This window comes from Pelodiscus sinensis, chromosome 1, assembly GCF_049634645.1.
Source record: "Pelodiscus sinensis isolate JC-2024 chromosome 1, ASM4963464v1, whole genome shotgun sequence".
NCBI lineage: Eukaryota > Metazoa > Chordata > Testudines > Trionychidae > Pelodiscus > Pelodiscus sinensis.
In genome coordinates, this window is record NC_134711.1 from 323,861,479 (window position 1) to 323,878,087 (window position 16,609).

General features: G+C 54.3%; 1 protein-coding gene across 8 annotated transcripts in view; it reads right to left on the bottom strand.

Annotated features, from left to right (window-relative positions):
- Positions 1–1,897: 1,897 nt before the first annotated feature.
- LOC102455075 (beta-arrestin-1) overlaps positions 1,898–16,609 on the bottom strand; it is a 151,867-nt gene continuing 137,155 nt past the window's right edge. For 5 of the 8 annotated variants that reach the window (XM_075919617.1, XM_075919619.1, XM_075919620.1 and 2 more), the window contains 4 exons: positions 11,768–11,838; positions 10,561–10,612; positions 5,199–6,629; positions 1,898–5,003 (listed from right to left, as the gene is read on the bottom strand). In XM_075919617.1, coding sequence (XP_075775732.1) covers positions 6,518–6,629; positions 10,561–10,612; positions 11,768–11,838 — 235 coding nt within the window. In that variant the 3' untranslated portion in view covers positions 1,898–5,003; positions 5,199–6,517. The other 3 variants (XM_075919623.1, XM_075919624.1, XM_075919621.1) reach the window with 2 other exon arrangements.

Genomic DNA, 16,609 nt, shown 5'->3' on the forward strand with positions numbered 1-16,609 from the left:
TTACACCTGACAACGCGCTGTTGAAGTTTGGCTTGTGTTGCTCTGCAGGGTTTTGTGTAGTGTGTGCGTGACATAAAGGGCTGCCAGGCCATGCAAAGGGGGTGAAGGAAAGTGGATGGGAGCAGAGGGCATAGGGAGAGAGGGGGTCAACTAGAACCATAAGGGCAAGCACTAAGAACTCGCCCTGTTCAGAGGTCCGGTGCACCGCGTCAGCTGCATTGCGGTCTGGGCCGCAGCTGATTCTGCTCCTCCACTGCCCGGTCAGCCCACCAGCACCTGTTTGTCTTCAGCCAGAGCTCCAGCCGGTCTGATTTTTTTCCTTCTGCTGGGTATAACTCTGCTCCCATGGGACTGGCCTGCCCTGGTTTTCTTTCTGCGGTGCTTTGCTCCTGTCCTTTGGAACATCACCGCCTCCCTGCTTACTCGGTGGTACTGAGGGCACCCACCAGATTGCTTTGGGTGTGATGGGGAGGGATAGAGCCCAGGGGATTCCCGGCTCACAATCCCCAAAGCTGTCGCTGTCACTTGCTCACCCAGCGAAGGATTGGGCTTGGGTTGAACGTGTTGGCACTAGGCAGGGATGTAAAAAAGGGGGTTAAAAAGGTGTCTGCGTAACCACTAAAGATCATAGCGGTCACCCACGCTGCAGGCTCTGCAGTATAAAGGTTAAACAAGGTTCATATTGCAGAGCTGGCTCCCTGCCACCCCGAAGCCGCCTTCTGCATCACGGGAGGGTTCACTGCAGGCTATGCAGCCAGCTCCCGGGGCGCCAGTGAGTAACCTGCAGTGGGGGAGCCAGGCAGGCCCACCACGGGACTGGGGCTGCGCTAGCTAGCGGGCCGGAGGAAACCCTGCCACTGGTGGGCCCTCTGGGGCTGTGCGGGCAGCTGCTCCAGCCCCTCCTGGTTAACTATAACCGGGAAGCCTCACCCATTCCATCCCTGGAACTAGGGGGCATACGCAGATTCCAAGGCCAGAAGGGACCACTGTGATCTGCTGATCTGACCGCCTGATTAGCAGGCCAGAAGCCTGCCCAAATGAATTCCTGCAGCAGGGCTCTGAGAAGAAACCTGCTCTTGATTTTTAAAATTCAGTGCTGGCGAATCCACCATGGCACTTGGTGAATTGTTCCCATCGTTGATCACGCCTCCTTAAAAACGTGCACTTCATTCCCCTCTGAATGTGCCCAGCCACTGGATCCTGTTAGACCTTTCTCTGCTAGACTGGAGAGCCCTTTGTTAAATACTTAATCCCCACGTACCTCCCTGCAGGCAGTAATCCAGTCATCCCTTACCCAACCTTCCCTCGGTTCAGCTAAACCAGCTGAGCTCTTTGGAGTCTTACTAGCAGGCAGGTTTTCTAGTCCTTGAATCAATCTCATGGCTCTTCTTTGAACCCCTCTCCAATTTATTGGCATCCTTGAACTGTGAGCTCCAGAGCGGACACAGGGTCAATGCAGCTGTTGCACTAGTGCCAAATCAAGAAGTGACGTAACTTCTCTGCTCCTTCGTGATTCCCGTGTTTGTGTAAGCGGGGCTCTCGTTAGCGCCTCTGGCCAATGCCACCCGGGGCCTCATGTTCAGCTGATGATCCATAAGGAAGACGGGCTCTTCCGAAAGAGGAAGCTTTTCTGAAGTTTAGCTCAGTGTAGATGGGCTAAATTTCAGAAAAGCCTCTTCTGAAAAAACTGTTGGGAAAAGGTACTCAAAGTGCAGAGTGCAATGTGTGTACCTTTTTCCGATAGATGCCTGTAGTGTAGACAGCCTCTGTGGGGGGGAGGGAATCATTCAGCTTTACACCAGTGTAACCCAATCAGCATTTACCCCTTCGTGGCCTCATTTAAGGGGCAAATACACAACCCTTAGGAGCCCAAATAAAGCCTCAGATGCATCAGGGCTCTGGTTTCTTCTCTGAGTTTAATAAACTAGAATAATTTATTTGACAGAAACACAGAAACGCCACAGATACAGGGGAGAACCCAAAGAAGCAAGTTATCAATGAACAGTACAAAGTAACCACGTTACAAAAAGTACCACATTGCCCAGTCAGGTGACCTAAAAATAACACAGGGCGGCTTTCTGTCTGCTGGCTCCAGTGTGTGCTCGGTGTGACGCCACAGCGCGAAGGGGCAATGCACGGGATCCCAAAGGGCATGCTGAATGCAGGTGAGAAATGCATAAGGGCGCAGAGCTTTATGGCCTAGACCTCGCTCGCTCGTGCGTCACTGCACCAGTGTTTGGGGGCTGGGACAGCAGATCCGCCACCCACCGTTGGACAGGCGCGTTGAGTCTCCCAGAGGACGGATTTGCTACTGTGCTCTTTGGGTGGGATGCTGCTAAACTTACCCCTCCCCCCCCCGCCCCTCAAGCAAGCCTCAGGGCTGCTAGCCCCTAGCAAGAGCCAGCAGCCCTAGCCAAGCGAGCAAGCGCAGATGGCTGCAAGGGTGCCTGTTATTGGCTACATTCCCCATGGGCAGGTGCCGATGCCCCAATCCAGCAGGCCGTGGGCAGGGTAATTCCACACACCTGATGGGGGAAGGGATAAGCTGTCACAGCCTGTGCCAAAGCCCCCGGGCATTAAGCAGTGTCTTAGAGGCTCCCGTTAGTTTCAGTGGACTTGGCTCAGGCCCAGGTGGATTTTCCTGGGTCTCAGAACTCTGCGTGCTCCAGTGCACGTGCACCGGGGATGCTGTTGGCCTGCCCTGTGCAGGTCTGGGCTGCATTATGCGGCTGGGGAGGTCGCGGGCGCTGCACCTGTGCAAATGTGAGCAGCATCGGCCAGGTGCCAGAAGGAGTTGGGTAGCCGGGGGACTGAGAGCCACGGACCCAAACTAAATCCTGCACATCACAGACGCTGCTGTACGCCACAGAGTGCTGCAGCACCCCCAGTTCCAGCCCCTAGGCCACTCGCCCCATAGTGCCTAAGGGAGCTGAAGCTGGTGGAGGGGCCAGGAGAGCGGGGAAGAGCTGGGAAAGTAGATCACAGGCAGCTGTCAGTCAAAGGAGCCTCCACCCCCACCCTGGATGCCATGCTGGACCCTCTGCCCCTTTGGCACCCACTGCCTGGCTCAAACCCTCACTAACGTCCCACCCCCAGGAACACAAGCCCCCACCCAGCTCTGCAGTGTTCCGTAGCCTTTGCTAAACTGGAGACGTTCCCTGGGCTCCCCATCCCCCACAAACCAGAGCGCGCCCACGGGAACGGCCAAGGGTGTCGGTGCTGTCCTGCAGGCTCTTAGCCAGCGCTGGATTCGGCTCAGAGTCACCAGAATGGCCTCAGCCCCCCCCCCCCCCCCCCAACACTCAGTGGCCTCATTCCCTGCTGCAGATGTGCTGCCCTCCTCCGGGATTCTGCCCCAGGGGAGTGACCAGAGAGCAGCAGCCAGACCCGCTGTGGCCAGCATGTCAGTGGCCTGACACCATAGTCTTGCCATAGGGGAAGTAGCTGCTTGTCCTGCCCTGCCCCAGGTAGAAGTGGGCTTATGCCTGAAGCAGGCACGTTTTGATCCCTTGTAGAGATAGTATAATTTTTTATCCTCTCTCCTGAAATTGTGGCTGTTGTCTTATCTGACCGCCGGGTCCTTTTTTAAACCCAGCTCCGCTTGTTGCCTGGATATCCTATGGCAGGGAGTTCTACATGTTAACGCTGTGTTTTGTGTGTAAGCAATCAGTTATAATCATTGTCAGTTTTACAGTAGCCTTGGGTTGTGAAAGGGTAAATAGGAGAGAGCTGCCACCAGTGAAACCTGGAACGGGGGCTCTCTATACCAAGAAGAACATGCTTCAGTAGAAAAACACCCAGTGACTCCACACCCCCTGCCATGACCTACCTGTGGTGCCCATCTGGAATATCAGCAAACAATCTCGAGCCAAATCCATTATTTCCCATCCTGAAATAAATCTTTCCTGGGCTCCCTCTTCTGGCCTGCAAACAGACGCCTACCCTGCCACGTGCATCATTAGAAGCAAGACAGGCCAAAGCAGCACCAGCCTCTGCAGAACAACAGCCGTGAAAGCTGCAGGAGTATCTCCACTGCGCTAATAACCCCCTCTCTCAACACACCTTTAGGGTTGCCAGATGGTTTCAGCAAAAATACCGGACACCCTTGCCATGACATCACAATCGACATGACATCTTATTGAGAAAATACCCGACATTTCTATTTTCTCATTTCTATTTTCGCAATTTGTTTCCTGACCAGAAAGCTCAACTACTAGACAATCCGGTTCAAAACCAGACACCTGGCAGCCCCACCCACCTTTCAAGGCAGAGAGGCTCTGAGCATGCCTAGCACAACACATGTACTTGATGGAGGTTTCCCCTCCCATCGCTATGGGGGCGAAAAGACGGAGATAACCGCTCAGCGGTTTGGTCCCGCAACCTCCATGGGGCTGTCCCTGGCCACTGTTTGTCAGCGGCTGGGAATGGGCGACAGCGGAGGGATCACGTGATGATTCCCTGTGGTATTCACACCCTCTGGGGCACTTGGCTCCATCTGTGGAGCTGATGGGCCCAAAGCAATATCTGCCTCCAACAAACAACGGAGGAGCAGCTCACGCCTCTGTCCCAGCCACGCAAAGGGGCTCCTCCTACCAGCCAAAGCTCTTACAGGCCTCAGAGCGCTTAGCTGTGGTAAGGCCTCCAGGACTGGTCCCCTAAGAGTCCAACCAGCTCGTCTATAGCACTGGAAAAGCCCAGTGGGCAGGCCTCTCTTACAACTGCCTCAGCACATGCCCTGGCTCCCGCGCAGGAAGGGCTGGCAGGACAGCACGGCCTGGTTTGCATCCCGCCGCAGAAAGGCCCCCTCGCACCGTCCCCCCCTTAGCCCCAGGGATCCCAGTGCTCGTCGTGTCATGGCACACAGCACCCCGGCCGCATGCCAGGCCTCTGGGGAGCAGCGCAGGGCAGGGCCTGGGCTATGGCTGAGGTGACCGTGTGTGTCCCCGGGCTCACAGGCTGGGCAGGCCCCACAGAATCTCAGCTCCTGCTGCTGGCCCCCTCGCCTGCCACCAAACCGCTCCCCACGTGGCACTGTACCACGCAGCCGTTCCCCTCCCGGCCCCCTCGCCTGCCACCAAACCGCTCCCCACGTGGCACTGTACCACGCAGCCGTTCCCCTCCCGGCCCCCTCGCCTGCCACCAAACCGCTCCCCACGTGGCACTGTACCACGCAGCCGTTCCCCTCCCGGCCCCCTCGCCTGCCACCAAACCGCTCCCCACGTGGCACTGTGCCACGCAGCCGTTCCCCTCCCCACAGAGCCACTGGGCAGGCTTGCCAGGCTGGTGCCTGCTGCTGCCCGCTCGCCCGTGGGTGGAACAGCTGCTGGGCCTGCAGCAGCCCAAGCCCCTGGCACGGTGCACATGGTGCAGACTGGGGGATGGGCAGCTCGGTCCAGCGGCTCAGCCGTAATTCAGGGAAGGGGAACCCAGAGCAGCAGGTCCCCAGGCCCAAGGCCTCGGCAGGGGGAGCCGGCGCTCCCCACACGCATGTCAAGTCTCTCCAAAGAGCTGGGGCCTCTCTCACCCCTGGGACGGACACGACGGCCCTGCCTCTGACCACGCCAGGCTGGGGGGAGGGTGCAGAGGGGACTAAGCCCCTGGGGTGGATTCGCTAGCGCCCCCCCCCCCCCCCGACTCTGTCGCAGCCGAGCGGAATGGGCAGCGGTCACAGAGGGAAATGTTCCCCAGGCACGACTCCGGCTCAGCCTGCCTGGAGCTCACAGGGGCTCTGCACGCACGCCCTGAGTGCCCAGCAGCAGCGCCCTGGCCCAGCCAGCCCTTCTCCACTGCCTGCAAGACGCTGTATGGGGATGGAGGCCTGGGGGATCCACACTGGGGCGTCTCACCACCCTCGAGGGAGGGAGCGCTTTGCCCGCCAGGCACGGGACAGAGGCCAGGGGTGGGCGCAGGCTCTTGGTACGTACAGTCCTGCCATGCCCAGACAGTTGGTGTTGCCAACAGGCTGTAATCAGCTGCTGGGTGTCACAGCCGGTCTCCAGACAGGATGTGGACCTGAGCCCACGTCACACATCAGCCAACTTGCAACGAAAACAATTGTCTAGAAAATAAACCTGTCCCCCCCCCCCCCGCCCCCCCCCGGCTCCCACCCCTGGAACAAAGACTTGTCGTGTCTGGATTATACAAAACGCAGGTCAGGCGCACGGGCTGGGCGCAGCTGTTCCAGAGTGAAACCAGTGCCAGGAAGCAGAGGGGGCCAAATCCCGAGGGGGGTGCTAAGCGACAGCGGCACCCGATGGAGGTACGCTCCCCCCCCCCCCAGGATCAGGCCCGCCACCCTGTGCTCCTTCTCAGAGACAGCAGCTGCGATCTCAGCCTAGGTAACTTGATGCATGGTGCTAAACATGGCACAGCTGGGGGGGTTATAATTGCCGCCACGATCTGGGTGATCCATAGGCTCCCGGTACATGTAGAAAAAAAAAAATCATACAAAATAGGTAAGAAGCCTAATGCAGAGGTGTTACTGGAAACAAACAAAATGTGGTTCACAGAATCCCGTCTATCTGTCATTCAGCTGCGGCGAGTTTGTCCCCTCGTCGTCCTCCTCCTTGTCGTCTTTCATGCCCTTCAGTCTCTGCCGGGCGAAGTCTTCAAACACAATGTCGTCATCACTGGCAGGAGACACGGGGAAACGGTTACACGGGAACGAGGGGGAAGGAAGGCGGAGCCAGCAGCGCCCCTTGCTGCCCGGGCAGGGACCTTGCTGCACAGAGAGGGCAGGTGGGTTTGGACGGGTCGCACTGTCTCTGGGTTGGCTGTGGGGGGGAAGGGGCTGAAAGCAGCAGGGAGCAAAGCAACCACTGAGAAATCAGTGCCAGAGGGAGCAGCGAGCAGGGGAAGGATTCTGGGAGGGGAGCAGCTGAATTTAGGGCACAGGGAGCCTACCCTTGGGCTAACGAAACATCTATTCAGTAGTGACGTTCCGGGGGAGGGGGCGGAGGAGGGTCAGATGTCAATGACAGGACCCAAAGGTTTGCCAGGAGCCTACTAAAATGTCCGGAACCTCAGTGGGGGGTCCCCGTTCAAGACAGGCTCAGCAAGGCACCAACCCCACACGCTTTTATCGGGCTCAGGACGTGCGAGCAAGCTGAAATCAAAGCCACATGCAAAGGACACCGCTTGAGTCTCCCAACGAGGCCGCGGGGACTTTAGTGGGGGAGTTCCCTTAAGCACACCAAGAGGAGATGCTGGTCTCAGCCAAATAGCCCTGGTCCAACCCCCGCAGCGTTTCAGTTTTCAGTAACTCCCACAGCTGGGAGCTGTTTGGGTCCAGGGTTTTGATCTCGGCTCACAGATCACCTCCTACCCCCAGTTAATTCTCTGGGCTTTTTTCACCTTCACACCCGAAGGCTGAAGAAGAACCAGGGGATCTGTTCATCAGGAGCTGCGTGCCGTGTGCAGCGGGCACCGGGAGAAGGCCTATGGGCGATGCAAGGTGGCTCTACAATAATACGGGATGGGCTGCTAGGCAGATCTTGTACTAGCCTGTTGTTAGGCAGATTGAGGCTGTTTAAAGGGGGTTGTTTGGGGGTTAAAATACAGACATCAACTGAACTCGCTGAATCTGTTCTCACAGGAAGGGCTGCGGAGAAGGTATATCTGAGCCAGGCGGATCTCTCACTGACACACAAACAGTGCAGCTGGCACATGGGGATTAAGGATGTTAAACTGCAGTTAATTGACTAGTCGAGTAGTCAGTGGAATTTCCATCGACTACTTGACTAGTCAATAGGCACGTCCGCATTCCTCCTTTAAAATGTACAAGAGCCCCCATTGGGATGTGGCACTCCACCTGCAGCCTGGGGCTAGTAGGACATCCCACTGACTCCAGGCTGTACACGGGTGCCTACTCTGAAATGTACAAGAGTCCCCAGCGGGGGCGCTTGTGCATTTCAAAGCCGCATCGCAGCATGGAACCCGGGGCCTTCCAATCTGAAATACCACGCAGAGCCGGGGTCAGCTGGGGACTCCCCAGCTGATCCCGGAATCCCCACAGCATTTCCCCAGAACCCAGGGTCAGCTGATCAGATGGATTCCATGGAAATGCCGTGGAGCCCAGAATCAGCTGAGGAGTCCTTACAGCGCCACTTTGAAACGCTGCCTGGGGACCAGCTGTGCGGCACTGACCTTTGAATGCCACCGCTGCATTTTAAAGGGGCAGCCCCACATCGCTGAGCTCAGGCTGTGCAGGGCTGCCCCTTTAAATATACCCTTTTCCCCCTTCTTTGCTGCCTCTATCAGATAGAGGCAGCGGGGGCGGGGGAAGGTAAGTGACTAGTCGACTCAACTAGTCCTTGACATCCTTAATGGGGACAGAATCGAAAAAGGGAATTTGAGCATCACACTTTAGCTCAGCAGGCCAGTTGGACACCCAAGATCACGGATACCTGGGTGGTAGATCCTCCTGCCAGCCCTACTGGACATAACAGGCCATTGCTTAGTCTTAGCGAAGCATTACAGAGTAGGGTCTGTAGTGACACTGATACCGCACAGAGCGTGTACTTCCTTTGGTGCAAAGCCCAAGTGGGTTTTGTTAGTCTCTAAGGTGCTGCCAAACTATTTGTTGTTCATTAAGTTTTTCCAGTTACAGACTAACTCAGCTGCCCTGCTGAAGCCTTTGGGGAATAAAGGTTTGCTGGTGAACTGCCAACTCACATTCTTACTGTTGGAACCGGCCCAAAAATTCCAGCAGTGGTCAGGGGGTTCCAGGTACTGGAGCAGGGATGGAGCAAGCAAATCTTTACAGAGTGATGCAGACTTGGGATCCTCAATACAGGTGATTTGGCTTCCAAGCTATCAATTTGCCAGATCGGGTGGAGGGGACGTGGAATATGCAGTAAGGAGCAGAGAAGGTGGAAAGAACTAGAAAGCTTCCAGGAGACAGGTACCAGGCAGAGTTTGAGGAGGAAAGCCTGGAATTTCCATGCCGCATGGAGAATTGACCAGCTCCCGATTCAGCTGGGAAACAGCTTTGATCTAACTCCCAAATTAAACACATTTTCACAAAGGACGAGGTTCACATTCAAGGGTGGGTCACACAGTGGAATTCTGTTAAGGGAGTGACATGGGTGTCTCCTGTTCACAGCGTCAGGCCCCGTGAGAGCGAGCTCCCTGGATCAGAGTGTACGGAGAAGCCAGGTGGCCGCTGGGGGTTTCCAACAGGCAGGGCAGCCAGATGATTATGTGCTCCATTACCCTCTCTAGCATTCAGTGTATTTGTTGCGGTCCCCAGAAAGACACGAGAGCCATTCTCAACTTCGGGAACATCAGAGAAAACCATTTCCGCTTTGCTCCTGTCAGCCCAAATCCCTACTTCTATTTACAGGCCAGATGTGTCAGGATCCAGGGGCTGTGAAGTTTGGAAATCTGGCTGAAACTCAGGCCTTGTCTACACTAAAAGGAAGATCGCCTCCTGCCGTGATCGATCTTCTGGAATTCGATTTAGTGAGTCTAGTTAAGACTCACTAAATCAAACTCAGAGGGTGCCCTTGACAGCGTCTGGTACTTCTGCTGTGGGGATGCTGCCAACCTGGGCTTAAGAGAAGCCCACTCCAGCTACATATTTTATGTAGTGAGAGTTGAGTACCTTAAGCCAAGCTGCTGGGGCTAATGTAGACCTGGCCTCAAGAACCATGCACCCGTAGGCATCCATGGGTAAGATTTGCAAAAGCCTCTAAGTCTTAGGAGTTCTGGAAAGTCCCAGCAGTCATATTTCAGCTCTTTAATTAGCAGCCTGGTTTTCAGAGGTCTTGGGCACAAAATCTCAATCTGCCCCTGATTTGAGGGGACCCCAATTTCTATTCCCATGGGGCCTGGTTTTCAGCAGCATCATGTCGCGATGGCTCCCACAGAAAGCAACACGAGCTGCATGCGCCACTCTGAGGAGCCCAGGGCTTGATGGTGTCATGTCAGTTTACCCCAAAATTTAAGGCACTCAAAATCAGCAGCCACTTCTGACAATGTGGCCGTTAGCATGTGAGTTGCCCCTGGATTGTTTGCAACAGCTACGTTGGACTCAATGAAGTCAATGAGAGCTGCTCTAGATGCTCCGCCCCTCTGAAAAAATCAGGCCACCCAGCAAATTAGGTGGCTAAATATGGATTGAGCTTTAAACACCCTAGGGTGGCCTATGCTTTGATCCATAGCACTTAACGTCACCCACAAACGACACGCACTAAAACCGGATTCCACTGTGTGAGGCCCAAGGCCAGCTGGGATTATACAACAACATAGATGCAGCACAGCAAAATACAACTCAGAGACAGAGAAGGTGGATTCTTACTGTGCGTTTCCTGTTGCAAAACACATGCAAGATGATGGGTACCATGCGAAAAAGAAAGAAAAGACACATACACCCCATGCATTAAAGAGTCCATGCACATGAGTTACTCGTTGACTGTTACATGGAAATGATGCTGACCAAATGAGGTCTAGATGAGTTAGCTGGTTATTGAGTTACATGCAAATGAGTTGATCACTGACTGAGTTAATATGCAAATGATTCAGCATGCCCATATAGGCCCGGGGATGATTTTAGCTTACTTCGTATCAAGCTCTATGAGATTTGTATCTATGGGAGCTTCGTTCTCTGGAACTAAACACAAGGAATTATTGCGCATGGTTAGATATTGAAAAATAAATAATAAATTAATAAATAACCACTACACAGCTTCTTTCATCACACAGAACCATAGGCACTGGGCACAATCCTGCCTGGATAAAACTCCTTTGGAAGTCAATGGGAATGGGATTTGGCCTCAAATGTCCAAGAACCAGGACTGCAATGCAACCATCTCTGGGGTGCAGAGCGACAATCAACCCATACGTGGCGTGGGATAGCCCTTAGTCCTGCCATGAGTGCAGGTCTCTGAGCTTGCTGACCTCTCAAAGTCCCTTCCACTCCTACGATTCTATGGCAGCTCTGGGGAAAGGAAATTGTAGCCGTAACGCTGGAATCAACTCCCTTACTCATAGAGGGTATGTCTACACTACCACTCTAGTTCGAACTAGGGTGGTAGTGTAGACATACCCAGATAGACCATGACCTTTCCCATCCACATGGACCTTTTCCCCATCTCTTCTATGGCGATCCACATGGAGTTCAATTTATCTCCTTGGAAGGATGGAGGGCTTAGACCATGGCGACTGCACCATTTGCACATGCAAAGGGGCATTTGCATATGGAAACGGTGTCACTGCACACGTAGACTGGTCTGTAGGCGATTACAGGCTCAGCAGGAGGCTGTATACAATGTGACTTTCGGCTGCTACTAGCTGCTGCTTGCTAGTGTTTAGGTAACCCACACACCTAGGCTATGTCTACACTGGCTGGTTCTTGTGCCAGAAATATGCAAATGAGGCTAAGCATGGAATATTGCTGAGCCTCATTTGCATACCTAATGAGCCACCATTTTTGCGGAAGAGGCTCTTGCACCAGAAGGAGCATCTACACCCTAGACCACAGCAACAGTTAAAGACCAAGAGACCCCTACAGCAGGGGTTGGGAGGCAGTTGGCTTTTAGCTCAGAGGGTAGAGGCTCCTATACTCTGCTTCAGAGGTCCCAGGTTCAAATCTACCTGGTGGTGGTTACATCTACACAGACTCCTTTTCGAACACGAGACGTGGTCTGAAACCTCAGGTCTGGCACAGGCCAGTTGTGTCGCTCCCAAACCCACCCAGTGAGCGCCCCCTCCTCCGCAGCAGAGCAAGTCCTGAAGCCAAGAGTGGCTAGAAAAGGGTTCAACTCACCATCCCTGTGCAAGGGCTCCTCCTTGGGCTTGGGATGCATAAGGGTGAAAGGCAGCTCCACAGCCACATCACTGAAACAGACCCAAAGACACGGATGAGAAGTGACGTCTTAGGGAGACCGGGCCAGTGGGGGCTTGCCAGCTGCGTCCATTTTAATTAAATCCTCTGTCCTGCCTTAGGAAGGGGCTGATTCCCACCCTCCCCTCGAAATTCTGCCACTGATGTCCATGGTGCATGCTCTGGCCTCAACGCCTGCTGTGGGTTGACACCTAGCGTGGTCCTGCGTCTACATGGCACTGGGGACTAGAACCCGCTTTGAGAGCAGTTCTCTAGTGCCACCTGCTGGCAGTTTGGGGAATTTTGGCCGTTACAGCGGATTTTTTTTCTTTCCTCAAGCTCATCCGAGGAAGTGGGTTGTGCCCACGAAAGCTCATGACACTAGATACGTTTTTGTTAGCTTCTACCGTGCCACAGGACCATGTGTTGTTTTCGGAGCAGATCTGGCAAGTGGGAGCGTTTTTCCAATTGCCAACGAAGCGCCCCGGCCAGATTCCGACATCGGTGTCGATCCTGGGCTCTGAGCCTCGATCGATAGTCGCCGTTGGCGTCACCTCTCACACCCGTGTAAGTCAGGAGGGGCTGGGCTGCAGTCAGTGCAGCACCGATGGCTGTGGTAGCCCCACGCCAATGGATGCGAAGCCCCAGGCTAACGTGTGGACACAGACGTCAACGGTGTCTCAGGGGGCAACGTTGGAGTTCGTGAGACCAGATTACACCCGTCAAATCACAAAGTCTCCCCTGGGGTTGCCAACTTCCTAACTGCATAAAGATGAACACCTTGGCCCTGCCCTCTGTCCTGCCGTTTCGCCAAGGCCCCATCCCCTCATCCCTCGCTCCTCACTCGCTTTCACTGGGCTGGGGCAAGGGTTGGGGGATGGGAGGAGTGAGGGTTCCAGCTGGGGGTGCAGGCTCTACGATGGGGCCGGAGAGGAGTAGTTTGAGGTGCAGGGGGGCACTCACAGCTGGGATGGAGGTTGGGACAAGGGATTGGGTATGGGATCCTCTGGGGGGGGGGGCGAGGCTCTGGGGTCGAGCCAGAGATGAGGGGTTTGGGGGGCAGGAGGGGGCTCACAGCTGGGATGGAGGTTGGGACAAGGGAGTGGGTATGGGATCCAGCGGGGGGGTGCAGCCCCCATGGTGGGGCTGGAGATGAGTGGTTTGGGGTGCACTCACATCTGGGACGGGGGTTGGGATGAGGGAGGGGGTATGGGATCCAGCGGGGGAGGCTCTGGGGTCGAGCCAGGGATGAGGAGTTTGGGGTGCAGGAGGGGGCTCACAGCTGAGGCCGGGGCTTGGGGTGCAGGCTCCGACTGAGCAGTATTTATCTCAGGCAGCACCCAGCTGGTGGTGCAGCAGGGCTAGGCATGTCCACGCTCCTAGGCAGAGGGGCCAGAGGGCTCTGCACGGTGCACACTGCCTGCACCTGCAGGCACCGCCCACACAGCTCCAGCTGGCCTTGGTTCCCAGCCAATGGGAGCTACAGAGCCAGCAAGGGGGCGGGAGCAGCATGCAGAGCGACCCTGGTTGCACCTCCACCTATGGGCTGCTGGCTGCTTCCGGGAGCTGCATGGAAGCAGGGAGCCCTGCTGCATCACTGACTGGACTTTTAAAGGCCCAGAGCCTCCCGTGTCCCTTTTTGGCCTGGCTTTGCTGTCGAAAACCAGCCACCTGCCAACCCTGGTCTTCTCTCTAACCTTCCTCTAGCAGGCTCCGGGGCCATGTTGGTTGTAAAGGCCCCACCCCTGGACTCAGATCACCAGTCAACTCCCTTGTCTCGAAAAACGGATGTAGTCTAGACACACCCTAAGAGCCCCCATGAGTCTATTAATCGGTGACTTTTCCATCTAGTCATGCTTGAGAGAGGAGTACTGTTTTGATTATAGAAGTTCTTTCTTTTTTATTAACCTGGTATTGGTTCAATTCTGTGTCCTGGAAAATCTGTCTGTGGGATCTGCATGCCTCTGGCTAAGGGCTAGCAACCACAGACTGCAGTTTGTATTTTCTCTCTCTTTTTCAAGCTCTGTGGAGAAAAGAGAGTGGGGTGCCCTGGGGTTGGTTTCAAGTGTCCACCCCTCTTTGTGGGTTCAAAAGCACTTGATGGTGACAGCAGATTATTTTGTCCCCAAAACCCAGGTTTTTAGGATTTTGAAGGGAAGTTTTATACCAACGCCTGGAGAGTTAAGGTTTTGGGGTACTTGTGCGGGGCCCCACTTCTGCATTTATCATGCCAGAGTGGGGAATCAGCCTTGACAGATGGCATGGACAGAGCTCCGCAGCTGCCAATCCCTGGCCATCGCGCAGCTTCCAAGTGGTGAAAACTCTTGAAAAAGGCTGGATCTGACCTGGCAGCCACAAGACACCGGGTGTTCTCCCTGCTACCAATCCGAGCTACTATATCCTCTCCCCACCACAAAATAACACACGAAGGGTGGTTTCAACAGTGGGATGGGGAGTGTCTGCGGAGGGGAGACCATGCAAACCCTGCAGCTCAGAAACGCATCCCTCGTCGTGTGTTTAAACGTGTACGCTGCAGCTGGTCTTTTGAGCATGCCTCCTGTGGCAGCATTTACACTCCAAGCAGCACTAAGCCATGTACTGAAACGTGCTCAGCGATCACGTGCCACTGTGTGAGGTGGGAAAGTGACATGAGCTGATGAGATGGTCACCTCATCTTAAAAAAAAAAAAGATATTTAGCCTTGGAAAAAGTTCAGAAAAGGGCAACAAAAATGATTAGGGGCTTGGAACGGGTCCCATATGAAGGTTAGGTTCATCAATGGCTACTAGCCAGCATAGGTAGGAATGGTGTCCCTAGCTCTGTTTGCCAGAGGCGGGGAGTGGATGACAGGGGAGGGATCACTTGATGATTCCCTGTGCAGTTTGCTCCCTCTGGGGCATCTGGCTTTGGCCACTGTCGGCAGACAGGATACTGGGCAAGATAGACCTTTGGTCTGACCCAGCATGGCCGTTCTACGAAAATCCACAGCCACACATTTCCCCGGGGTAAGAGGACAGTCCAGGGCAGTCACCTGCGCTCCTCCTGGGAGCATATGGCTTTGCAGCTTACCCAGCAGAGAAGCGACGGCTTTCGCTGTGATTTCTCTCTCCTGTTTAAATGGTGTGCCCAGAAATGCTGTAATGGCACAATGCTCCTCTCACTGCCCTACGTACAATGTAAGTGATAAAGCCCTTGAGCCACATGACAGACACTTTGCTGAGTAGAAAGGCTCAGTCGGGCCCCTGCATGGTCCCCACAATTAGCACCTGTTGGCTCTTCTCATCAGTGTTCCCTGTAAGCTGAGTGCTTCGGCAGCCACCCAGGAGAGATTCAAATGCCACCCAGCCGAATGGCAGAGCACCCCCAGCTAGGTTTGTGTTTCTATTGGTGGTGCACATCCACACATGCCTTGTTGCACATAACAAAATTATTCCACACACAAATTGGAAAAATAGAGGGAACGTGGCTCCTCCTCATTAAAGCCGATTCCTCACCACGCGGGAACACAAGTCAGGGCATGCACAGTGCAATGCAACAGACTTGCTGGTGATTGACAGCCAATGACAGGAAAGGAGGAGAGAGGAAAAAGATGCAATAGGTTGCACAAAACGTCTTGCTCTGCTCCCCACTAACAAGATCTGCAGTTTATCCCTTTGATGTTGGGGACATTTGCAAAATGGACTCTAATTAGTTGCAAATTAAATAACCCTCCTGAAAATCTCTTCCTAGTCTTCAGTAGAGAAGAATGTAAAGACATGGCACAGGATGAAAGGTAATTCCAGCTCTGCTGTCTCACCAGCATTCATTTATTCTCACATAAATATTGGTTTCCATTATTGGTGTCTCCGAACCACTGAGTTGGCAGAACATCAGTTCCAGTTGGCTCCTCCCTCCTTCCCTTTCGCTTCCCTTCCCTGGACTCGAAACAGCCTTGTGGTTAGCTACATTGCTGAGTCGGATTCTACAGAAAGAACTGCAGAAGCAGCAATTCCTTCTTGGTGGCCTGTCGGTAGAGGACAATGTATTTGATAAAGTCAGCCCTGCTCACAGATGATGCACAATAGATCTGTATGAAGCCAGGGACAAGCATTTCATGCAAACCTGTTTCGGCCAAAGGGAGGTTTGTTTCGATCACCTCTGCCTACCTGTGTTGTGTGATTGCTCACCTAAACCACATGATGCCATTACTCAGCCAATTAGAGAAGAGAAAAATATTTTATAAATGGCCAGGAAATCAAGAATATGTTTTCTTGAGACTTGCTTTCCGCAAACATTCCTGTGAACAACTTTTCCTGCCAATCTTTATGGAAAAGTAAGGGTTGTGTAATGGGGAAATAGTATGCTGGGCTCAGGTTGTGGCGCACAAAATGTGAAAATACTTGGGAGAGGACACATCTAATTCTGCACAACAGGAGCCAAAACTGCCTGCCCCTTCCTCAAAGCCACCTGAGCAGGATCCCTGAGCTGGTTCTTCCAGGAGAACGTCCATTTTGTTGCTCAGTTAATGGAGGAAAAGCTTGGGTAAGGAAATGGGTCTGGCAAGACTTGAGATCATCCGGAATTCCAGTGGCAAGGAGTTCCACAGCCTACAGCAGAGGTGGCCAACCTGCGGCTCACAAGCCGCATGCGGCTCTTCACCCCTGAAAGTGCGGCTCACGAAGCCTCCCCCGTGGCTTGCAAAGCTACCCCATGCGCCCCTAAAAATGGCCCCTGGCTCTCTGTGCTCACTGGTTGGAGGGGAGCTGTCCAGTGTCAGCAAGATGGTGTCAGCCGGCGGGAACCTGAT